Here is a 22,988-nt window from a genome sequence, read left to right as displayed (position 1 = left end):
GAAGAAGAAGAAGATGTAATGGTGTACAAAAGAGTGAGATGAGTGATGGTATTTATAGTGAGCAACAATACATAAAATATCAAAGATGGTGCTTGATTTGGTAAATGAGTGGGTGATCATAGTGCTTGATGAGTAGATGATCATAATGCTTGATGAGTAGATGATCATAGTGCTTGAGTTGGTAAAGGAGTGGAGGATCATTTCAAAGTTTATCTTATAACCCACTAATATATACACTAAAAAGCCTATAAATATTGCCATTTTCAACACTCACAAGTTATAACAAACAATAAACATAACTAATCATTACAAGCAAATATTCAACAAACATGGAAGAGCAGAGCAAGAACAAGATCAGTGAAGAAGAAAAACAACATCATGGGAAGCCAAGTCGAAGAAAGGGAGGGTTAATTACCATGCCCTTCATCTTCGGTATGAGACTAGAAACATTCTATACGATTATTATTTAGGTTTTGTGTAAAAAATATGAAGCTAATTATAACTAATATTTGATATGGATTATCAGCTAACGAGATGTGTGAGAAAATGGCGGTGGTTGGATTTCACTCAAACATGATAAGCTATCTAACAACACAGCTTCATCTTCCGTTAACCAAAGCAGCCAACACTCTCACTAACTTCGCTGGAACTTCGAGTCTCACTCCTCTCGTCGGTGCCTTTATCGCCGACTCCTTCGCTGGCCGCTTCTGGACCATCACTTTCGCTTCCATTATCTACCAAATCGTATGTTTATACATAAAGAATTTTTCAGTGACAAAATAAAATAAAATAAAGAACTTTTATCAGCAAAATTATACTTAAACCATAGGAAACTCGGAATAAACCAAAGTTGAGTTCTTCTCGACGGTGTCTTAGTCAAATTTTCATTTTCTTTATCATAGTATTCTAACGAGAAGTTGTAAACCGAATAAAAACGTACAGGGGATGACATTGCTTACGATATCGGCAATAATACCGACGCTAAGGCCACCACCATGTAAAGGAGAAGAAGTTTGTGTAGTAGCAGACACAGCACAGTTGAGTGTTCTGTATATAGCTCTTCTTCTTGGAGTTATCGGGTCAGGTGGGATCCGACCCTGCGTTGTTGCGTTTGGTGCGGATCAGTTCGACGAGTCGGATCCAGAGCAAACCACCAAACCCTGGAACTACTTCAACTGGTAATTTATATTATTCACACCTTTTCTATTGCATATGTATATCAACAATTCCGAGTCCTTTCATAGAGATTGCATAGTGGTTTTTATTATTTGTTTAATTGGTCTTATAGATTATACAACATTGAAATATTTTTAGTATTAAAGATTTGTCTGTACCCTAAAAACTATATACATGACTTTCTAATGCTGCTATTAAGTTAAAAATGCAGGGTTTTTTTTGTTTTTTGACAAAATGTGAATTCATTTCATAGAAATGGCTTTGAGATACAAAAGCTTGGATCTAAATCTGCTAGAACTAGCAAAGGTTACCTAAAGATCCCCCCCCCCCCAAAAGATAAAAAAAGATCCTTAGATACATAGTTAGGCTTAATCTATGAAGACTAAGACTAAACATGGAGATTGGCACTCGAAGACCCAGAGGACACTTTAAAGCGGGAAACCTGCAAAAAAGATTAGAGGTCTAGGAAAAGTTCAGGAGCGGATGAGATCCCGAAAGGAATCAGAGGACGTGACAGGCGGAGGCGGTTAGGCGTCCCGGCCCCGGCTATCATTCCGTCAAGGGTCCACTCCGAACAAACCAGAAGATTGTAGAAGATGCGGCTGTTGATCCAATCCGACTAATGGAAAAGCAAGCGGTGAAGAAACGAGACTCGTGGACTGCAGGCGGTGGTTTAAACTCCTTACACCGGCCACAGCGTCGGAGAGATAAATGCTTTCCAATCGACAAAGAGGCAGGACACACTCCTCACAACCTTCCTGCGAGCGCTTGAAGAACCGGATCTAAAAACAGAGGTCCTCGGCGGCTGCCTCTGAAACCGCCTTTCTCAGAAGGAGATGAGAAACTCTGAACTAACCGGAAAGTAAACAAACGACAGCGGAGAAGAGCAGGACGAGCGGGAACAAGGAGGAGGCAGCGACGCTCCCAGACTGTCTCCGTCGGCTCCGAGAACCAGATTTATACAGATCTGTCTTCACCCGCCGTAGAACGTACCCTGTCCGGAACCCTCCACCTTAGACCAAAGAAGATACCTCGCTTTTGCTCCAGAGGAAACACAGACACCCGTGTGTTCAATTTTAGGTCCGCCAGAGGTCAACACCGGTGGAGATATAGAGCAAAACGCATATCGGATCTACTTGGAGAAGAGAGTGGAGCGTGTGAGGCGGGAACCTGCGCAAGAAGAAACTCTAAAAACAGAGGTCCTCGGCGGCTGCCTCTGAAACCGCCTTTCTCAGAAGGAGATGAGAAACTCTGAACTAACCGGAAAGTAAACAAACGACAGCGGAGAAGAGCAGGACGAGCGGGAACAAGGAGGAGGCAGCGACGCTCCCAGACTGTCTCCGTCGGCTCCGAGAACCAGATTTATACAGATCTGTCTTCACCCGCCGTAGAACGTACCCTGTCCGGAACCCTCCACCTTAGACCAAAGAAGATACCTCGCTTTTGCTCCAGAGGAAACACAGACACCCGTGTGTTCAATTTTAGGTCCGCCAGAGGTCAACACCGGTGGAGATATAGAGCAAAACGCATATCGGATCTACTTGGAGAAGAGAGTGGAGCGTGTGAGGCGGGAACCTGCGCAAGAAGAAACAAGGGGGTGACCGGCGGTGAGAGGGCCACCGGCCACCGGACAAAAAACGATATCTGGTTTTCTTGTGGAAAGAGTTTTAGAGAGAGGAAAGTTCCTGTTTTGTACTTAAATAGCAAGTATTAGCTATTTGGATTTAAGTCTTTCTGTGTAGGTTAAAGCTTTTCAAGGACGTGCAAATGTTTTGATGGAAGCTCAATAAGGAACAACTTTCTTATAGTTTTGTAAATGAAAATAAACTATTATACAACTATTAAAGTTTGGTAGATCGATTAAACTAAAGTAATAATTGTGTAAAGCGAATTTATGAACTATGATCCTGTGTGTTTTTTTTGCCAAATAAACTATTGTTAGCAAAAACAAACAAACTATGATCATGTGTTTGATGGAACTAGAAACCCATGTTTTAAATATTATCTAGCTAGTAATTTTCTTCTAACTATCGTTGTTGTTGCTATAACCAGAAATAATGAAAATTTGTTGATGTAATCAAATTATTAGGTTCTACTTTATCATGGGTGCAGCGGTTTTAGTGGCGGTGACGGTTCTTGTGTACATCCAAGATAACGTTGGGTGGGGTGTAGGTTTGGGAATCCCAACACTGGCTATGTTCCTGTCTGTTATTGCTTTTGTGGGCGGTTTCAGGCTTTATCGTCACTTGCATCCATCGGGTAGTCCGTTTACCCGCTTGATCCAAGTAGCAGTTGCAGCGTTTCACAAAAGGAAACTGAGTATGGTTTCTGATCATACTCTTCTCTATTTCAACGATGAGATTGATGCTGCTATCTCCGTAGACGGTATACTCACACATACCAAACACATGAGGTAATAAAAATCTATTGGGGACTCTTCTTCTTCAAATTCATATCGAAACTTCTGGTAATTAAGGCTTCGTGCACTACGATACATACCATGGTGATTTCGGAAGGACTAACATATAGTCGAATAATTTGATTATATTAGAGATAAGTGGCAAAATATTTTTACTATACAAATAGTACGATGTTTTTTAATAGTGCTAACTTATTATAGGCCTTTTGAGTTTTGACTATCGTCATAGTTGATTTACTAATTTAATTTGTGTCAAGAACAAGAAAAAGTATACTATGATTCCTTTGAAATATAAAGTTTAAACTATTGAAATACAAATATATATTTCAAGATTGAGTATTCATGTTACTAGTACATATATTCTAATAAATTTTGAAAATTTTGAGATTAAATTTTTAATGATTTGTAATTTTTTTTGTAAAATCTATTATTGCCAATTTAAAGATTTTAAAGATTTATATTAAAATTTTAGTTATTATTCATTTTACAACCTTATTAAATTTTATTGTTACTGAAATGTAATTTTCATAATTTTACTCAAAAAATTAAAGTTAAAAAATTTCATATATATTCATAAAATTCTTGAGACCTGTGTCGAAAAACGTAAAAAGTATTTTATTTTCTCATATAAAAGAAAACCAGTAAAATTCAAATTGAAAATCATAAAAATGGCGGAAAAGTAATTTGAAACAACATTATCCAGAATCGTAAAAACTTATAAATCAAGACATAAATAAATCGATGTATTAAACAAAGATCATGAAACATTTGAAACAAAAATCAAGTAAAATTTTGAGGATGGGGAATTAGCATATTGTTTCGCTTTCTAAATAATACATATGTAATACTAATATACAACCTGATAGAAATATATGATACATATAACAAAAAATGTAAATAAAATCATTATTAACAGCACAAAAAGAACTAATTTAACATGAAATATTTATTTCTACGTAAAAAAGTTTCAGGATTTTCTCAGAAAATATATATATTATTTTGAAACAGTGATTCTTGACAAAAAAATAAAAAAAAATATGCAAATCCATGATAATAGATAGCAATTAACAAAAAACAAAAATACTTAAAATAATTCATATAATATTTTTTAATTTTACTTAATTTTAATTATTAAAGTTCACACAAATTCTGGTTCTGATAATTTCTTCAAAAATTAATTCAAATCATTGCATTTGTCATAAGCCTACTAACATTTATGCTTTTATATTTATAGTTTCTTGGACAAAGCGGCGATAAAGACCGAGGAAGACAATTTGAAGTCGGGTCAAATCCCTAACCTATGGAGATTAAGCACAGTCCACCGAGTTGAAGAACTCAAATCAGTGATCCGGATGGGTCCAATTGGAGCCTCTGGGATCCTCCTATTCACAGCATATGCTCAACAAGGAACCTTCTCTCTTCAACAAGCTAAAACTATGAACCGACATCTAACCAAATCATTCCAAATTCCAGCCGGTTCAATGTCTGTCTTCACAACTGTTGCGATGCTCTGCACAATTGTCTTCTACGATCGCATCTTTGTAAAAATTGCCAGAAACTTCACTGGTCTCGAGCGAGGCATCACGTTCCTCCACAGAATGGGAATTGGATTCATTATCTCATTCATTGCAACCCTCGTTGCCGGGTTTGTTGAGATCAAACGAAAACAAGTCGCATTAGAGCATGGGCTTTTGGATAAACCACACACGGTGATTCCGATCTCATTTATGTGGTTGATTCCTCAGTATAGCCTCCACGGAATTGCTGAAGCTTTCATGTCAATAGGAAGTTTGGAGTTTTTCTATGACCAAGCGCCGGAGAGTATGAGGAGCACGGCGATGGCACTTTTCTGGATGTCAATTTCGATCGGAAACTATGCGAGTACTTTACTTGTGACTTTGGTTCATGCATTCAGTGCTAAACCGGATGGAAGAAATTGGTTGCCAGATAAAAATTTAAACCATGGGAGACTTGAGTATTTTTACTGGTTAATCACTTTGTTACAAGCTATTAATTTTGTGTATTATCTTTGGTGCACCAAGATTTACACATACAAGCCGGTTCAGGTGCATCATAGCAAGGAAGTCAATAGTCCCGTTAGTGGTGAGTTACAATTATCCAAAAAGAACTTAGTTGATGCATGAGCCTTGGGTATATAATAAAATCAATTTTAATATTTATAAAAATAATAAAAACTGAAAGAATGACTTTGGCCATTATTATTTTTAACAGTTTGTTTTATTTTACCTGGTTTAAAATATATTACATCATAAAAATAATAAATATAAATTAATAAAATAATGGTTTTTTCTTAGTACCAGAAACTAACCGAAGAAAACATAACCGATAACACATTATTAGTGTTTCTAAAGTAGCATTTTTGAACTAAAATAAAAATTAGGTGTTTGCATACCGAAAAATAGCAAACAAACTTCTAAACCTTTTATCATAATATTACAATATTAAGACATTTTAAATATTTGTTTTTCATTTGTTTTTATCGATTCTGTTCCGAATTAGCTTTTCTTAAGCTACTGTTGAATCAACTTGAATTGTAAAATACAAATCAGATAGATAGCCGTGACTTGATCGAGAGAATTAAATAGAACACCAAACACTAGATTTTAATCTAAAATTTAGTAATATAGTTGGAGATTAAAATAAAGTAGAACACCAAAATACTAGATTTGGTGTTATTTCAACACCAAATTTAATATTATGATTGGAGTTGTCTTAAAGGACATTAATCGTCATTTGTCGTTCACATGGATGCGGAGTTACCGATCTGGTTTACAGAGTCAACATGAGTCTGTAAATGTTTTGCTGTCAAAAAATAAAATAATGGACATTAATCCATCTTACATTTCATGTATGATAAGTATCCAACACTGGCAAATTCTTCTTACTGTTGTCCAACAATGACCATTTCGTTTAAATTGTCTAATTCAAAATCGTCGTTAAACTGTCTAAGCACAGTCAACGCTAGAGAGAACTTCTCTGATGATGTAGAAGAGCAACAGCTACCAAATGGTGGAAAGACTAACTAAGTTGGTTGGATTTTTTTATTTTTTTGAATAAACCATAGTTTTCTATCATGCAAGAAACACCTATAAAACACATTATTTTGCTCTTTGATTGTATATAGAATGAAAATAACAAATTGCCATTGTTTGGTGTAAATATAATTAACCATTATTCTGTAGAAGTATTTGCCGATATATAAAATTAAAATTTTGGCCGTAATAATTTTTTAATTATTATAAAATAATTAAAAAGTAAATTCAGAACATTGAATAAAGTGTTCTTATGTTATATTTCATATTTAAAGTTTTGAACTCTTTTATTCTTTTTGCCAACAAAAAATAAACTACTTCCAAAAAGTAAAAAGACAACGATTTAGCAAATCAAATCGGTCGGGTAAAATCAACATAAACCATAGCTAAACATAAAATTTAAGATTCACGTGCAAGATTTTCTCTCATTTTTGTTGTTTTTGGAATATGTTCAATATTAAAGTTAGAGAAGAACTTCTTACATTGTCGAAATTCATCCACTAGAAATGAAAGTCTATCATGTTGTAGGTATAAACACTTTTTTTACTAGTTAAAAATAGTTTGTCGCAATACCATTTCCGTAAAATATATGACTTTCATGTATTTCATCGTCCAAATCAAGACTTTACATTATGTATGTAAAAGCAATAAACTTCTTTAGATGTTTATGGTCCTCACAATGTCCATCAGTGGAGCCGCCTAGGATGTAAAACCATGTTTAACCTGTAAAAATATCATGTTCTCTCCAAACATATCTTCTATTTGTTGGTTCGATTGAGTTTCAATTTTTTTTTTGAAAGAATGTTAAATTGAGTTTCATAATCATTTCGATATTTTGAATTTTCTATAAGGGCATAAAGGGTGACCAAAGAATGACGAGAAATAATGTATTTTTAAATGTTCCTAAATTTTTTTGTCATTTATAAAGAATAGTTTTTTTTTTATCATTTTTTTACTGCGTAGAAATATACGATAATATGTTCCTTAAAAAATATGATAAGGAATAAACGTTTTAGTCATTCCTAGAGTTTTATTTCTATACTAGATTTTGACCCGCCCTTGAAAGGGCGAGTATATTTTTTGTTTTAGTTATTTTTGAAAATTTTAGTTTTAATAAGACCTTCACTAACTTTAAGTAAAATTACATTTAATAAATATTTTTTAATCGAATAACCTATTTAAAACCCGTTATACTAAATGAGTTTCATTTATATGAATATTTATTTCCATTAAAATTTCACTTAAACCCTATTAAATCCTATTTTTAACATCAAATGCTTTGTTAATTGATAAACTTAATGTCTGTGTAAAATATTTAAAATGTGAAAGAAAAATGTCTAGTCGAATAAATCTAATTTTTTGGCGGAGATGTAAGCTATGCTGTTGTAGTGTGATAATAATTTTTGAAAAAAATATATCAAATTTTATTATAATTATGAGGAATCTATTCTATTAAAACACCTGTGTGACCTATTGATAAAAGTTGGATCCAACAATTAATGGCAACAATACATGCATCCAATATCATTTTCGAGCATAACCACCCATTTATATAATTTTCCAACGTAACCACTATTCCTTAATAGCTTTAGTTTATCCTTCACACGGCTAACAAACTAAAGTAACCCCCACATCATAATCACAGCGATAATATAGGGAACCTCTATTTATATCTAATTTCCTTTTCTTACAATTTTTTTTCCTACTAATCGGGACCATTATTTACTATCAGTTAAATTAGCAACTAATATATTTTTCTGGACTTTAACACCATATTATCGATTGCTAATAATATGCAACCTTAATACCATAGTTAATAATCGATTGTATCTTAATAATATGGAGCATATCTATTTTTTTAATTATTTATCCAATAAAACAAGAACATTCCAGGAATCAAATCAATTATTCTAAAATCAATTTCGAAATTTGGTCATCTAACTCTTTAATCCCGTAAAATAATTTAAACTGTGGAGAGCATGACAAATAAAAAAATATTAAAACATAAAGAATAAGTAAATTTCTTAAAATTTTGAAAAATAATACAAATAAACAATAAAAAATGACAAATAATCAAAATTACCTAAAATTATGGAGAAGATGACAACTAAGCAAAATTACTTCTCAAATAATAGTATATATAATTAATCAACCTAAATCATGAAATATGACATTTAAGTTTTTCAAAATAATAAAACATAAAATATAATCAAAATATCTTAAAATCATAGAGAACATGATAAATTAAAAAAAAAAATTATCACCTAAAATTATATATGTCAAATAAATAAATTTATCAAATATAATTATTAAAAATGTGACAAATAAATGAGTTAATTTAAATATGAAAAGCATAATAAAGAAGCAAAGTTAAAATTATCAAAACATAACAAATAAGTAAATTACCTAAAATTATGGTAAATAAGATACATAAGCAGTAAAAAATGACAAATAATCGAAATTACCTGAAATTATGGAAAATATGGCAAGTAAGCAAAATCTCACATAGAATTATTTATTATAAATAAATAAAATTATGAATTAAAATTACTAAGAATATGAAATATATATATATATATAATTTAAACTGTGGAGAGCATGACAAATAAAAAAATATTAAAACATAAAGAATAAGTAAATTTCTTAAAATTTTGAAAAATAATACAAATAAACAATAAAATTGTGGAAAATAAGACAAATAAACAATAAACAATGACAAATAATCAAAATTACCTAAAATCTTTGGAGAAGAGATAACTAAGCAAAATCACTTCTCAAATAATAGTATAGATTACTAAACAAAACTATATAAAGGGTTTGTTATGTTTACAAAAATACTGTTTGAAAATTAAGTATCATATTAATGAGTTAAAAGGCTATGGTGTATAGTTTAACAATATAATAAATTTAGTACAACTCTTTTTTTTTGTCAGCGAATTTAATACAATTATCAAAATACTTTACTAATCAATTTTTTTTTAAAACGCATTTTAAAAAAAACGCAAAATATGATCACAAATAAAAACACAAATATGATTACAAAAAATACATATATGGTACCAAAAATACACAATTATATACTTATTAAACTTGATTTATCTAATATATTTACAAAATTTATCTGTTCTATTAAATTCATATCATACAAAAATATGATTATACAAACACACAAACATATAAATTAAATTAGGTAAAAAATTTAAAAACAAAAAATATACCCGCCCTCTCGAGGGCGGGTCAATATCTAGTAATTATTATATTATGTCAATAATGTAACGCTATACATAATTATATAAAATAATGTGTTATATTAATCAAATAAAAGGTTAAAATCAAAAAATAATTTTTATTTAAACACCCAATAACAAAAAAAACAAAAATAATTGGTAACAAAAATGTCTTTTTAATGTCGAGAATTAGTTTTAACCTTTATAAGGGTTTATATTTTTATGGTACATGACCAATTGTATAAGGCTTTTTTCGTATCACACATTTGTTGCCATATATAAGGGTTTATATTTTTATTTAAACACCCAATAACAAAAAAAAAACAAAAATATATGGTAACAAAAATGTCTTTTTAATGTCGAGAATTAGTTTTAACCTTTATAAGGGTTTATATTTTTATGGTACATGACCAATTGTATAAGGCTTTTTTAGTATCACACATTTGTTGCCATATATAAGGGTTTATATTTTTATTTAAACACCCAATAACAAAAAAAAAACAAAAATATATGGTAACAAAAATGTCTTTTTAATGTCGAGAATTAGTTTTAACCTTTATAAGTTATAAATTTATATGGCTCCTTGCAATCAAACCAAATGGAACAAATCAGTTGATTTTAAAAACAAAATCGAAGCCCATGGCCCAATTTTAAAATCATAAACCGACAAAAACTCCTTCTTCGTGTTGGAAGAAAACGTAACTGTTTATTATACAAAGAGAACGTGTTATTGATTTAATTAAAGTAGATACAGTTATAAAAAAAAAATCAATTGGACATAACTTGTTATCAATGGGTCACACTGCTGTTTTAATAGAATACTAGATCTTGACCCGGACGGTCGGGCGGATATTTATTTTATGTTTTAGATTTTTTTTTATATTAAATTATGTATTAGTAATATTTAAACATAAATTTAGATTGAAAATTAATCTTTGTAGTTATAATTAAAATTAAAAATTAATAAAATATTCTGATATAAATTTAAATTTCCTAACTAAAATAATATAGGGATGAGTCATAATTTTTTCCAATTCCAAAATCTTAGCATCCGTTAAAAACAAAAACAATAAATTTATAAATACATAAAATATATAAACATATTTAGAATTAATTTCTATTAAAATAAATTTGTTAAAGAAAAATAATCTTGCGTTGTTGTTGTTTATTTCTATAGCTTGTAATGAATTTCTCTTATTTATAGATGGGCCAAAAAAATTGATTATTAGGATGTCTATCAAGTATACCTAAATTTTTTGAACTAAAGGATAAATCTTGGAATAAAGTTGAGAGTTAGGAAAGATAATAAGTTAGATATTACGTGATTTTGGAAGATCGATCTTAAAGTTAGTATATGTGTGGTTTTTGGTGTGATATTGAGTAATAGCGTGATCTTAGGTTGACGAAAACGGTTTATTTTCAAAATCTACGTATATTTTTAGCAGATACTCTGAATATACCATATTCGAAGGACATTTATAAATTTAATACCAAAATTATTTGGTATGGCCGATTCAGTTTCTTTTATCCAATCCCGGTTTAGTTTAATAATTGGAAATTTTAAATTGTATAGTGTATACCATTCGGAGGTCGAGAGATAAAGTTGAAGTGGTCATTCTGTAGGGAAGAAGAAACAGACCAATACAAATTCAGGTTCGGTGCACGGTGCAACACAATGTTTTTAGAATCTTACTACAATTAAATAATATGTTTATCATGGATTGAATCGGTTTCAAAACTATGTCCTTAGAGTATGAATTAAATTAAATTGGAAGTATTAATAATGGAGTGTGCCGGTTTTAAACGTAATACACATATGAAATACAAAATGGTAAATATATCACATAATACAGCCGGTTTAGTTACAAGTTATTTTAGGATAAGGGACGTCAATTTGTTTACGGTGATTTAGAAAAATTTTAAAAGAATAGATTTTTACGGCCAGTGGCAGTCAAATGTAATTATTTAGCAAAAGTTAGGCGTAAATACTATTTGTACTTCAATTTTAATAGTTTAGATAGATGATTTATTCTTATGTATTCCTAACGTTCATATATGATTGTTATCCGTGAGACCCTAAAAATTGAATATCGCATTTTTATTCTTAAAAGTCTTATCGTTTTTATTCTTCGAAACTCTATCAAAATAAAAATAACAAAGTTATAAATAAAAATAAATGCAAACAGAAATATTGAAATTATCTTTTAAAAATAATTTATAAAGACGTGTACACAGCTGTCAACTAGAAAGAGTGAGTCTCCTTCCTCCTTTTTTTTTAAAAAAATACAAGAATCCGAAAATCACGCGCTTCAACGCACACAACTTGTCTTTTGTCCTTTACAGTTATAAAAAAATCGAAAGGGGGGAGGGGGGAGGGGGGGGGGCCCTCACAGATGAACGAGAAAGCCCGTAAGAAATCCCCTCTCAAGGGCACACTCGTAATTCAACTCTAACCTCAGAGGGTACTAACGTAATTAACAATCTACGCTCAACGTGGAGCCAATCACTACCCTTAAACTTATCCCCAAATCGAAAACCCTAGCTTTTTTTTTTTATAATCAATTCAAATTCCGCCCTTCTTCTTCTTCATCTTGTCTGTGTGGGAGATATCATGGCGTGGTCGTCTGAAACGCCGTCGTATTGCGGGTGGAACGAGCTGAATGTGAAGAACGCGAAAGGGAAGACGGAGGTTCATTATTACCTAGAGAGGAGAGACGGGTGTGCGGATCTGGCTGTTGTTGGGAGGCTGAGGAGAGCTTCTAAACGCATGTCCTTTAGATACGCGTTGAAAAGGAACCGCTCTGTTTTGAAGAAGCTTAGCTCTTTGGAAGACGTCAAGGGTTGGCTCGATACCATTGTTTCCGGTGATTTTCTTTAATCCATTTCGTGTTTTTTTATGTGCCCTTTTGTTGTTGTTTTATTGGGTTTCTCCTGAAACGAGATAAAGTTCGGATCTTGAAGCTCAAAAGAGAGTTTTTTTTTTCTGTTTCATGTTCTGTCGGATATGTGATAGAAGTCTTGTCGTGCTCTTATAATTGTCTGCTAGGAGTTTATATTCAAAGTCTTGTATAGGTACTTATTTGTTTTATGTTAGTGTTAATATTGTTCTTTGTGTTAGAGATCTTACCTTCTCTCGTTGCGTCTTTTGCAGCTAACTCTATTAATTACTTAAATTTGGTGCAGACAGATCAGCTCTCCCACCTTTTGGTACTGAGCATGTCTGCACAAATTGATTTTCAGTTTTGTATCTAGAGATAACATTTGTTGAAATATGGCTAATCATTTTTGTGGTTTTCTTTTGATTTCTTAGGTGAAATACCTCATGTAGCAGATGTACCAGCTACTACTATGACTGAACAAGCTGCTGGGGGATTCAATATTGCCACTTTTATGGTACTGTGTTTAATTAACTTTCAGTTCTTGTTAGAAAATGAAATATTTATTTGTTTCTGTTTTGTTTCTTTTCAGAATGGTAAGCCTCAGGAGCTTATTCATCCGACCATAAACTTCTCGTGGATGGGTTCTTCCTGGACTTGCAGGAAACGTCGTAAGCATTATCCATCTTTCTCCCGGAATGGTGTCAGAGTCTCGGTGAGTTCTTCATTTTAATGTTTTTCCACTGAAGTTCAGTTGGTGTCATTTTCTATGTAAAACTAATCCTTTTCCACAAACTCATCACAGGTGAATGATTTTGTGTATGTTCTAGCGGAGCAACACAAGAGACTCATTGCATATTTGGAAGACCTTTACGAGGACTCCAAAGGCAACAAGATGGTCGTGGTACGGTGGTTTCACAAAGCTGATGAAGTTGGTATTGTTTTGGCCGACGATGCTAACGACAGAGAGATTTTCTTTTCTCATTGTCTTCAAGACATCAAAATCGAGTGCATAGATGGATTGGCTTCTGTCCTCAGCCCTCAGCATTACGAGGAACTTCTCAAGGTGCCGATGCAATTTCAGCGAGCACCTTTCTTCTGCCAGAAGTTATACGGAGATGATGGCATAGAGCCTTATGACATTACACAGTTACAAGGTTACTGGAGACAAGAAGTGCTTAGATACTTGAATGTTTCCATTCTAAAGTCAGGTGAAGGTGTCCAGCCACTTGGCACTGACCCAGTAGCAGGAGCTTCTCTGGTTGACTTGGAGACTTCTGATACTTCTATGTGTAAAGGTGCAGAAGATGGTTCGTCCCATCTCATTAAAAAGGGTTCACTTGTTGAAGTTCTTTCCCAAGATAGTGGCATCAGAGGTTGTTGGTTGATTGCATTGGTAGTAAAGAAGCACAAGGATAAGGTTAAGGTCCAGTACCAAGACATTATGGATGCAGATGATGACTCAAAGAAGCTAGAGGAGTGGATTTTGGCGTCTCGGGTTGCTGCTAGTGATCATCTGGGTCTTAGAATCCCAGGACGGAAAGTAGTGCGTCCGAATCTGAGGCCGAGCAATGAAAGCGATGTGTGGGCTGTCGATGTTGGTATGCCTGTGGACGTGCGGTGGTGTGATGGATGGTGGGAAGGCATCGTGGTGGAGAAACTTTCAGAAGAGAAAGTTGAAGTTTACCTACCAGGGGAAGAGAAAATATCTACCTTCCATCGTAGTGATCTCAGACAATCTTTGGAATGGTCGGCAGATGAGTGGGTTCAGATGAAACCAAGATCTGATGTCGTTAGTTCCGTCCTATCCTCGATGATGAAGAATGAGGTCGAGGTGAAACCTGAGGAGAAGCTATGTGAAGTTGGTGTTGATGATTTCGTTATGTCACTAAAGGATGAAGCTAAACTAACCGTATCTCTTCCAGTAGCTACTAAGAAACCAGTTCCAGATCTTCTAAAACACGTCTTGGTTTCTGACTTGAAGTGGACAGCGTCGAACAAGCGGAAAAGAACCAGTTCCTTGGGAGATTCTCTGTTTAGCTCGTCAGTTGTTGGCCCAAGGAAGCGCAATCGCATTGTCAGTTGCTGGCCGCATGATCCTAGCTTAACTGATGGTTTCTCATGTGAAAAATCATTGGGTTGTGAGAACGGCAAGTTCATGGGAGATTCTGTATTTGGCTCTTCGGTTGGGCAGCATTTGGCTGGCCTGTTGATGTCAAGATGATGATCAGCTTGGGGATTGGAGAGTGTCTTGTCTTGTGAGGTACATATTACCTAATGTGCATCTGCTTGATGAAAATTTTGGGTTTTAGATTATTGTGACACAAGATCGCGGTTGGGGAAGTATAGGTTAAGCTCATCATGGCATCGAAATTTGTCTTGTGTACGTATGTGTAACAGTAGACATAGAGCGCTTCAATACAGGCAGCAAGTTTTTGGATGCAGTAGAGAGTAGGTAATAATAGCACATTACCTCACTAGGGTTTTAGACACTAAACAGTGTATTTTTAGAATTGATCTTTCTTTTCATGTAACATATGTATCATCAAATAAAACATCTTTTTTTTAAAACCTTGAGTTCAACTTCAGTGTCCATGTTATATACATATTCTCTTCTTAGCTGTGAATTGTTTTAGAGCTGATTTGAGGCGGCTCATGTGGTAATGTCGTTTATTTGAATTTTGAGGCATTTGTTTTGATTTCTTCAAAGTTGCAGGACACATGATTGGTACGTAAATTACTTCTGTCATTGTCCATGTCCCCTTAATTGTTTTGTCTTCTACAGCATCCAAAACGGGACCAATACTCTTTGGTTACAAGTTGTAAATTATAGCTGGTAACAACTGATGCTTTGTGGAAACTGGAACCATTATGAGAACGGTTCATTGATTCAGTTTTGAGATTTTTTACAGTCTGTGCAAGACTGTAAGAGTGCTTATAATAATAAACCCCTTGTTATGATAAATGGTGAGAGTTTTTATCTTAAACCCCTTTTTAACTTTGTACCTAATATCCCTTTTGTGCTTATCTGTGATTGGGATATACCGAAGTGGGGTAATGAAAGAAAGATAAAGAGCTACTTGAATGTTCTTGGTGGGGTTGCATTTTTGTGAGTGAAGCATCTTTTTCAAACTATGCAGAGGAAAAGTAAAGGAAGAGCCAAAACGTCTTGACTTTCTCACTCTAAAATATGTTACAATTAAGTCAAGGATCCAAAGCATAATTTGTATATGTCTGTCTTGTGTGTTAACATCTCTTGTCTCTCTAAACTTGATTTTCTCCACAGAGTGAAGCAAAAGTAAAAAGATAGGCTTCTTCTGTCATCCACTTAAGAAGATTTGCTAGCTCATCCTTTTTCCTGATAGCGACAACTTGTAGGATTCTTGATTCCTGTTCTATTTATATTTCCTGGTACAAGGAGACACTGTTATGGCTTCTCTGTCTGAAATCGTTGAGCAAGAGCTTGGAGCATCACCAAGAAGCAAGCTTTCAATAACAAGTGAAAGCAGTCTAGCTTCTGTCGCATCCTTATCCATGCCTCTTGTCCGTAGCTACTCTCTTAAAACACTCATCTCTTAGAATGATTCAACTCGTAGTTTTTGTTTTGAGTTATGATCTTGTCTGTTATTAGATACAGGAGATTGTTTTATCAGCAGACATCAGATGTAGTGACTGCCAAGAGAAGATCGCTGACATAATGTCAAGGATGATCGGTGAGAACTATAGTTTTACTTCTCCAGATGATGAAGACCACTATTAGTTCTTTATCTCACAGCAGATTGTTTCTTGTTTTCTCTGTTTCTTTGGGAAGCAGAAACATATTCAATATTGGTGAGTGTGTTGGAGAAGAAAGTGACGTTGACATGTACATACTCCGGTGACCGGAGAGTCTCCAAGTCATATGGTGAAGCTCTTCTCTGCAAAATCTCCATCTTCAAGCGTAGGATGTTTCATTCTTCCAGGAAAACAACTCAATGTCGCTTAGCTTAGTTTTTTTTTGCTTTTATTATCTTCTTTGCAATAAAAACATTTTCAATATTTTAATGTCTAATGTGATGGATATTGTTTAGATATGATTGTAACAAATAACTCTCAATAGCAAAATATCATAGACAAAGGACAAGAAGATTATTGGGAAGTTAAGTTGCCGCCACTTTGTTGCCAGAGGTTGATGATGTCAGTGGCTTGGTTAAGGAGAATGATCATCTTCTTCTGAGAGATCCATGGCTTAGCTTCAAGAGTGGACTTAAGCTCTTCCCACGCATCTTTTCTTGGCCAGGAGAAGTAAGGACTTAGTGGGATTGTGCCATGTCCAGGGACATGCTGGTCCAATCCTAATCCTACGTTCTTTTCCATCCACACAAACTTGAGAACCACTCTTGCTTTCTCCTCTTGTTGGTTCACTACCTAAAACACAAGAACAACTCAGATATATTTGAAACAGAACACATAAAAGAAGAGTGTGTTGTTGTTGTTGTTTACCTGTTTTGGTTGTGTGTGTTCTGTTTCAAATATATCTGAGTTGTTCTTGTGTTTTAGGTAGTGAACCAACAAGAGCTGCAAGAGCCACAATCTTGAGCTGCAAGAGCCACAATCTTCCGGTTTATTAGAGAGATGGGTTTTGTGGCTTGGTTATGGAACAATGGAGAAGCTTTGATGGAGAGTTTTGGATGTTGAGAGATGAAAGAAGAGCAGAGGGAAGCAGATGAGTGGAGTGCCATTGATGACATCATTTTTTTTCTTGTTTCTTGAGAGATCAATAGAGATTTTATTGGAATGGATAAGGAAGAAGATATGGTTGCACTGGAACTCCAAAGTAGTTGACTATTGATATGACATTATATGGGCTTTGTTGACTTGGCTCAGTATTTTGTTTAAGAGTTAACAAAACTCTGTTAAAGCCCATGAAGATGAAAATGTTTGGACCGATTTTTGGTTGAAAGACAAAAACTTTCTATTTGTCGGAATATATATATTTCAATGCGTCCAATTTTGCTGCGAGCCGTGCACTCTTTTTCAAGAGTATAGGCAGCTTCAACACAAACGCGCCTTGTCCGTAGGGGTGGCATTGGAACATGGAACAACAGGCACGAGTGGCTGCACCTGCCTCTGCGGTTCCTCCATGGCTTCAGCCTCCATTGTCCAGGTTCAATTAATTAGATTGGTTTTTTACGACAATTAGATTGGTTTTTCTGTATTAACGATTAGTTATTGTGAAGGAACATAAATCAACTTGAAAAACAATAAGAAATCTCAAGAACAAAAAAGTATTGAGACAAATACTCATTTATGATTTGTATATTATTATGGTAATGAATAAATTACAATCTTATTATCTCAAAACTTGATTTTTTTTTTCTTTTAGACCATATACGATGAAGGTGTTGAATAAAAGATTTAACTGTTGAATCACTATTGAAAAATAAAATTTAATGATGTGGATTACTTGATGTTGAAAAGATTCAATATGTTGAACAAGAAGAAATTGGAGTTCAGTGACGACACATGTCACTTTCTAAAGATTTTTGATATTTTCATATCCTCTTAATTATTTAAAACCAATATTCACATTATAAATTAAATACTTTATTTTTATATTTTATACGAAAATTTATCATTTAAAATTTTCTATAAATAGAGACTAAGTTTATTTAATTTGGATATAGAAAAATAATTATTAATTAGTAAATTAGAGTGTTAAATTTTATTAAACAAAACCATTGTAAGTTGAATGTGTGTTGAACGATGAGCTGAAAAAAAGATAACGTGAAGCGTTAAAAATGAAGAGTTTGACTGTATTTCACTAATAGAATAAATATTTACTCTAAAATTAAATTTACTCTAGTTTCAGCTACACATTTACCAATCAGGTGATAAATGTTTTACACCATTTCAGTTATTTACTGTATACAAGAGAAAAATATACTTTAAGTTTTACTCTAACTTTTACAAGAGAAAAACGGGAAAAACATTTATTATGGTTTTCTTTTTCTCTCTCTACATTTATTGTGTAGGTTCCTTATTATTCGCTTCTCAAATTTTTATTATGTTTTATTTTCAGCTCAGTTCCACTTATTTATTTACTCCAGGGCTCATTTATTGTTGCACGGAGATTTGAGACACTTGCATGAATAATAAACTATGTTGTTTACTCTCTCTTCTCTCTGTTTTTTAAAGATGGATGTTCTAGAGAAATATTTTGTTTCCAAAAGATATATTTTTCATGTTTTCAAAGTATATTTTATTAACTAATAATGAAAAATTGTGTGTTTCAAAAATATTAATTACATTTTTTTTAATCCTATTGGTTTAAGAATATAAGAAATATAAAGTTGCAAAAAACTATGCATTAATAACTAAGTTTTAATATAGTTTCTTAATAAGTGTGAAAATCGTAGAACATCATCTTTAAAAAACAGCTGGAGTATTTGGTTATTGTGACGTAATTTGTACTCTCTCATAATTGACACTCATATAGTCATATTGTGTGTTGAGTATTGATTGGATTAGTTAATATTCTCTGCGTGTGTGTCCATGTTGTGTAGGTTCCTTATTATTCGCTTGTAAGGAGTCTCTTAGAAAGCAAAAGAAGCCAACATGTGAATTTTTTTTTTTTTTCTTTCTAAAATACATAAACACTGACAACAAACCTAACTTCAATTCAAACCAAGTTAGATTGAAGATTCATTTCTCAAATATATGCAGTTTTTTTCTTTGTTAAAGGATTTCAAATATATGAAGTTTAAGGATTATAAAATCTCAATATTCTTATGAAAAAAACACAATGTACATTTTTTTTTTAAACCAACCACAATGTACATTGTAATTTAAATATCCATATTCTTTACTTATGGAAGAACATTTTGAAGTTTGGTAATTGTAAGGCCAGGTACGAAATAGATTGTCATTTCGGTGAAATTTGTATTTGCAAAATTTTATTTTAAAGTATTTGATTCCTACCAATGTAGACTGATAACTGCGTTTCATAATCAACCATTACGGTATGTAACAAATTATAGCTTGAAACTCTGGTGTAATAAATTGTATGTGTGTAGTGTGGGTGTATGTGGAGCACACCAGAAGTAATTATAAAGGTGTTACGTGCCAAGAAATCAAAATTCCCAAACATGGAAATGGGTTTTGTCCCACTTTTGTCAACACTATCAACTTCTTATAATACACTACATTATATATCCCACTTAAGCTCTCCGCCTACTTGCCCATTCTTTTATTGGCTAACACAAACTTCACCAATCAACTTTCCCGACCCATACTTAAATCAACTTTTCGTAATAATTTTAACAAACAACATTATTAACTTGTTTTTATACCATATTTTGCTTATAGTTACATCAAGAAGAAATCTCTCGTTTAGTCATTTTTTTGGGGGACAAATCTCTCGTTTAATCATTATGCCACTAATTTCAGCATAGAGATTTGACACCCAATATATACAAAAAAAAAAAAAGCTAGCTGAGCGACTGAAACTATCATAATTATACACACCATGTTGAAATGTTTTCTCACGTACTTAATAAATTATTTTTTAAATGAAAAGATTGGTGCATGAACAATGAAGAACAAGAGTGGACAATGTATCTTTTTCTAAGTGCATTTTGACAAAACCATTCAACCAATCCCATACTTCTTCTGACTCTTTGCCGTTGAAAGATGGAAGACTATTCCCCACTCCCCACCACCACAGTATTTGATGTCCACGTACCACCTTTTCATATTTCCAATTATTATTATATAGAAACTACAACACATTTGTTAAACGGAATTAAAAAACATATCACTATAGTCCATCGACTAGCCTACAAAGCAATAGTCACGTTGAAGTTGAACATTGCCCTCCCTCACCCATTGGATAAGAACAACCCTTTTAAGGTTCCGAATAGTGAGAACGGTGCGGGACAAGCGGTTCAACTGCAGTGCGGTTTTAACAGTTATAAAAACATATAGATATATGATATATGTAAAGATTTTTGTTACTGTTGACTGCGGTGCGGGGCAGAGCGGTTATAAACATTCGAAGCCTAAGTCTATTCACACGTTTCTATTTTATCAGCAGTGACGATTCTGAATTTAGTTTAAAATGAAAAAACCAGAGATAATTCATTTTTATATAGGTACGACTCATTCTCGCTGAAGACCAATTCCTCCAATTGGCAAGTTATTGTATTTTTGGTTGTTTAACGGTCAGATTATCATATTCAAAAAAACCACGTGGTATATCTGCTCCTAGACATTAACTTCAGTATCTACAAAGAGATAGGTAATCATAAATGATAAAGAGAGTAGCCAACAAAATTTAGTTTTGTTAATTCTGGAAGTGTTTTAAATCTAGTAAAAATGAAAATTATTTTTAGAGTAAAGATGTTTTCATAAAAGTAAAAGAAAATCAAAATTTGAGGCTATTATAAATACAGATCTAAGAGATTGTAAATTCATTAATTCATATGATTAATAGATATAGATAAACCCAAAATGGGTATTCGCTTCAATTCATTTTGTTCTTAAGTTTTTTTTTTTTTGGTTTCTTCGAGTTGATTCGCATAATCGCATGAATGAAAAGTTGAGAATGGAAAAAGTTAACAATAAATAACTAGCAAAGGAAACCAATTATTGTTATTATTTTAATGGAAAAAGTAAAGTGGAAATATTTCCAACCTCACCCGTCTCCATCACCCTCCATTATATATATCCTCCTCCTATGTAAGAAACCTCCCAAACACATCAATCTCCAATTTTTTTAATAAAAGATCCATATCTCTCTTACAACCATCTATTAAAATCTCTCTTTGTGTCATAAATCAGCAGAAAACACCTAAAATCAGAGAAAATGGGAGCAACCACATTGACCCATGTGATGACCATTGACCCTTATAACACAAACATTCATGGACCGGTCGTAGACGAAGTGGAAGGCCTAATTAAAGTTTACAAAGACGGCCACGTGGAACGATCTCAACTCGTGCCGTGTGTGGGTCCCTCACTACCCCTGGAGCTCGGTGTAGCTTGCTCCGATATTTACATAGACAAGTTGACCAACGTATGGGCACGTCTCTATGTCCCGGTAGATACCAACTCTAAGCTTCCTTTGCTAGTCTACTTCCACGGTGGAGGTTTCTGCGTCGGCTCCGCTTCTTGGTCGTGTTACCACGAGTTCTTGGCCAGATTGTCCGCTAGCTCGCGTTGCATGGTCATGTCTGTAAATTACCGTTTAGCCCCCGAGAACCCTCTCCCGGCAGCTTACGAAGATGGCGTCAATGTTATTTACTGGCTCAAAAAAAGAAGAAGCAATAGCTTGTGGGCCAAACTATGTGACTTGAGCAGAATATTCTTGGTCGGAGACAGCGCCGGAGGCAACATCGCTCACCATGTCGCCGCAAGATTAGCAACAGAAGCGGATGATCTAAAGCCATTGAGGATAGTAGGAACCATCCTGATTCAGCCTTTCTTCGGCGGGGAGGCGCGTACCGAGAGTGAGAGGGGCGTGGAGAACAATACTAAGAGCTCCATACTTACACTGGCGGCGTCCGACGCGTGGTGGAGGCTGGCTTTGCCACGTGGCGAAAACAGGGAGCATCCGTATTGTAAACCGGCGAAGAAGATGGTGGTGAGGACGCTGGTGTGCGTGGCGGAGATGGATGTGCTGATGGATAGAGAGATGGAGATGTGCGATGGTAATGAGGAAGTGATCAAGCGCGTGGTGTATAAAGGCGTTGGTCACGCGTTTCACATTCTGGGTAAGTCTCAGCTTGCTCAGACCACAACTGATGAGATGTTGTGCCACATCGACTCTTTCATTCACCACTATGATCCCCTTTAAATTAGTTGTGTTTGTATAACCCTTTTTCTTTCTTTTCAATGCTGGCTTTTATATGTTAGTATCATAAATACTATAATGTTCAAAGCAGGTGTATGTTTTAGGATTAATATATATGAGTTTCGGTTTTCCGATTATTAAGAGACTAGATTAAGATCCACGCCTTGCGCAGAATAAACATTATATATATAAATTATTTTATGTATTATATGTTCTTACATATTATGAAATAATAAATAAATATTGAATAATTTAAAGTCAGTAACTATTACATATATAATTAAATTGGTGCGAACGTATAAATTAATTTTATTAATCCAATTTTTTTAAAATTTTTGATAGGATATGTAATTAAATTTAAATGATATTAACATACATAGTATATTTTTAATATTAATGTCTATT

At 33.6% G+C, this 22,988-nt stretch overlaps 5 protein-coding genes and 1 long non-coding RNA gene across 7 annotated transcripts; 4 read left to right on the top strand and 2 right to left on the bottom strand.

Annotated features, from left to right (window-relative positions):
* Positions 1-238: 238 nt before the first annotated feature.
* LOC106300881 (protein NRT1/ PTR FAMILY 3.1-like) lies at positions 239-5,747 on the top strand. Its single transcript, XM_013737138.1, has 5 exons — positions 239-432; positions 527-744; positions 943-1,178; positions 3,266-3,589; positions 4,830-5,747. Exons 1-5 carry the CDS (start codon positions 330-332, stop codon positions 5,737-5,739), a joined length of 1,791 nt encoding a protein of 596 aa, XP_013592592.1. The 5' UTR covers positions 239-329; the 3' UTR covers positions 5,740-5,747.
* On the bottom strand, positions 1,399-3,259 carry LOC106300882. The gene is made up of 2 exons (XR_001262106.1): positions 2,752-3,259; positions 1,399-2,346 (listed from the first exon to the last, which is right to left on the bottom strand). It is a non-coding gene; the product is annotated as an uncharacterized LOC106300882 (long non-coding RNA).
* Positions 5,748-12,412: 6,665 nt separating the features above from the next.
* Positions 12,413-15,326, top strand: LOC106300162. 2 transcript variants are annotated; one of them, XM_013736255.1, is made up of 5 exons: positions 12,507-12,739; positions 13,027-13,082; positions 13,186-13,268; positions 13,344-13,466; positions 13,557-15,326. In XM_013736255.1, the coding sequence occupies exons 3-5, from the start codon at positions 13,224-13,226 to the stop codon at positions 14,973-14,975; spliced, it is 1,587 nt and encodes a 528-aa protein (XP_013591709.1). In that variant the 5' UTR covers positions 12,507-12,739; positions 13,027-13,082; positions 13,186-13,223; the 3' UTR covers positions 14,976-15,326. The 2 variants fall into 2 exon arrangements, with proteins under 2 accessions (XP_013591708.1, XP_013591709.1); XM_013736254.1 differs by lacking the exon at positions 13,027-13,082 and having other exon boundaries at positions 12,413-12,739.
* A 409-nt stretch (positions 15,327-15,735) lies between these two features.
* On the top strand, positions 15,736-16,822 carry LOC106300163. Its single transcript, XM_013736256.1, has 3 exons — positions 15,736-16,294; positions 16,383-16,464; positions 16,566-16,822. Exons 1-3 carry the CDS (start codon positions 16,181-16,183, stop codon positions 16,739-16,741), a joined length of 372 nt encoding a protein of 123 aa, XP_013591710.1. The 5' UTR covers positions 15,736-16,180; the 3' UTR covers positions 16,742-16,822.
* LOC106297975 (30S ribosomal protein 3-1, chloroplastic-like) lies at positions 16,777-17,890 on the bottom strand. The gene is made up of 3 exons (XM_013734091.1): positions 17,793-17,890; positions 17,234-17,378; positions 16,777-17,158 (listed from the first exon to the last, which is right to left on the bottom strand). The coding sequence occupies exons 1-3, from the start codon at positions 17,888-17,890 to the stop codon at positions 16,880-16,882; spliced, it is 522 nt and encodes a 173-aa protein (XP_013589545.1). The 3' UTR covers positions 16,777-16,879.
* A 3,573-nt stretch (positions 17,891-21,463) lies between these two features.
* On the top strand, positions 21,464-22,737 carry LOC106298305 (probable carboxylesterase 6). Its single transcript, XM_013734407.1, has one exon. The coding sequence runs from the start codon at positions 21,597-21,599 to the stop codon at positions 22,584-22,586; it is 990 nt and encodes a 329-aa protein (XP_013589861.1). The 5' UTR covers positions 21,464-21,596; the 3' UTR covers positions 22,587-22,737.
* Positions 22,738-22,988: the final 251 nt, after the last annotated feature.

This window comes from Brassica oleracea, chromosome C6 (genome assembly GCF_000695525.1).
Source record: "Brassica oleracea var. oleracea cultivar TO1000 chromosome C6, BOL, whole genome shotgun sequence".
NCBI lineage: Eukaryota > Viridiplantae > Streptophyta > Magnoliopsida > Brassicales > Brassicaceae > Brassica > Brassica oleracea.
This window is presented reverse-complemented; position numbering and strand designations above follow the sequence as displayed.

Excerpts from the sequence above, each read along its gene's own strand:
- LOC106300881 (XM_013737138.1), top strand. The coding sequence starts at position 330 with ATGGAAGAGCAGAGCAAGAACAAGATCAGTGAAGAAGAAAAACAACAT. Across the intron at positions 433-526 it reads TACCATGCCCTTCATCTTCG|CTAACGAGATGTGTGAGAAA; the intron begins GTATGAGACTAG and ends ATGGATTATCAG. Across the intron at positions 1,179-3,265 it reads CCCTGGAACTACTTCAACTG|GTTCTACTTTATCATGGGTG; the intron begins GTAATTTATATT and ends TCAAATTATTAG.
- LOC106300162 (XM_013736254.1), top strand. The coding sequence starts at position 12,487 with ATGGCGTGGTCGTCTGAAACGCCGTCGTATTGCGGGTGGAACGAGCTG. Across the intron at positions 12,740-13,185 it reads GCTCGATACCATTGTTTCCG|GTGAAATACCTCATGTAGCA; the intron begins GTGATTTTCTTT and ends TTGATTTCTTAG. Across the intron at positions 13,467-13,556 it reads GGAATGGTGTCAGAGTCTCG|GTGAATGATTTTGTGTATGT; the intron begins GTGAGTTCTTCA and ends AACTCATCACAG.
- LOC106300163 (XM_013736256.1), top strand. The coding sequence starts at position 16,181 with ATGGCTTCTCTGTCTGAAATCGTTGAGCAAGAGCTTGGAGCATCACCA. Across the intron at positions 16,295-16,382 it reads CATCCTTATCCATGCCTCTT|ATACAGGAGATTGTTTTATC; the intron begins GTCCGTAGCTAC and ends GTCTGTTATTAG. Across the intron at positions 16,465-16,565 it reads CATAATGTCAAGGATGATCG|AAACATATTCAATATTGGTG; the intron begins GTGAGAACTATA and ends TTTGGGAAGCAG.
- LOC106297975 (XM_013734091.1), bottom strand. The coding sequence starts at position 17,890 with ATGGAGGCTGAAGCCATGGAGGAACCGCAGAGGCAGGTGCAGCCACTC. Across the intron at positions 17,379-17,792 it reads CCTACGGACAAGGCGCGTTT|CCACAAAACCCATCTCTCTA; the intron begins GTGTTGAAGCTG and ends TCCATAACCAAG. Across the intron at positions 17,159-17,233 it reads AACACACACAACCAAAACAG|GTAGTGAACCAACAAGAGGA; the intron begins GTAAACAACAAC and ends CTTGTGTTTTAG.
- LOC106298305 (XM_013734407.1), top strand. The coding sequence starts at position 21,597 with ATGGGAGCAACCACATTGACCCATGTGATGACCATTGACCCTTATAAC.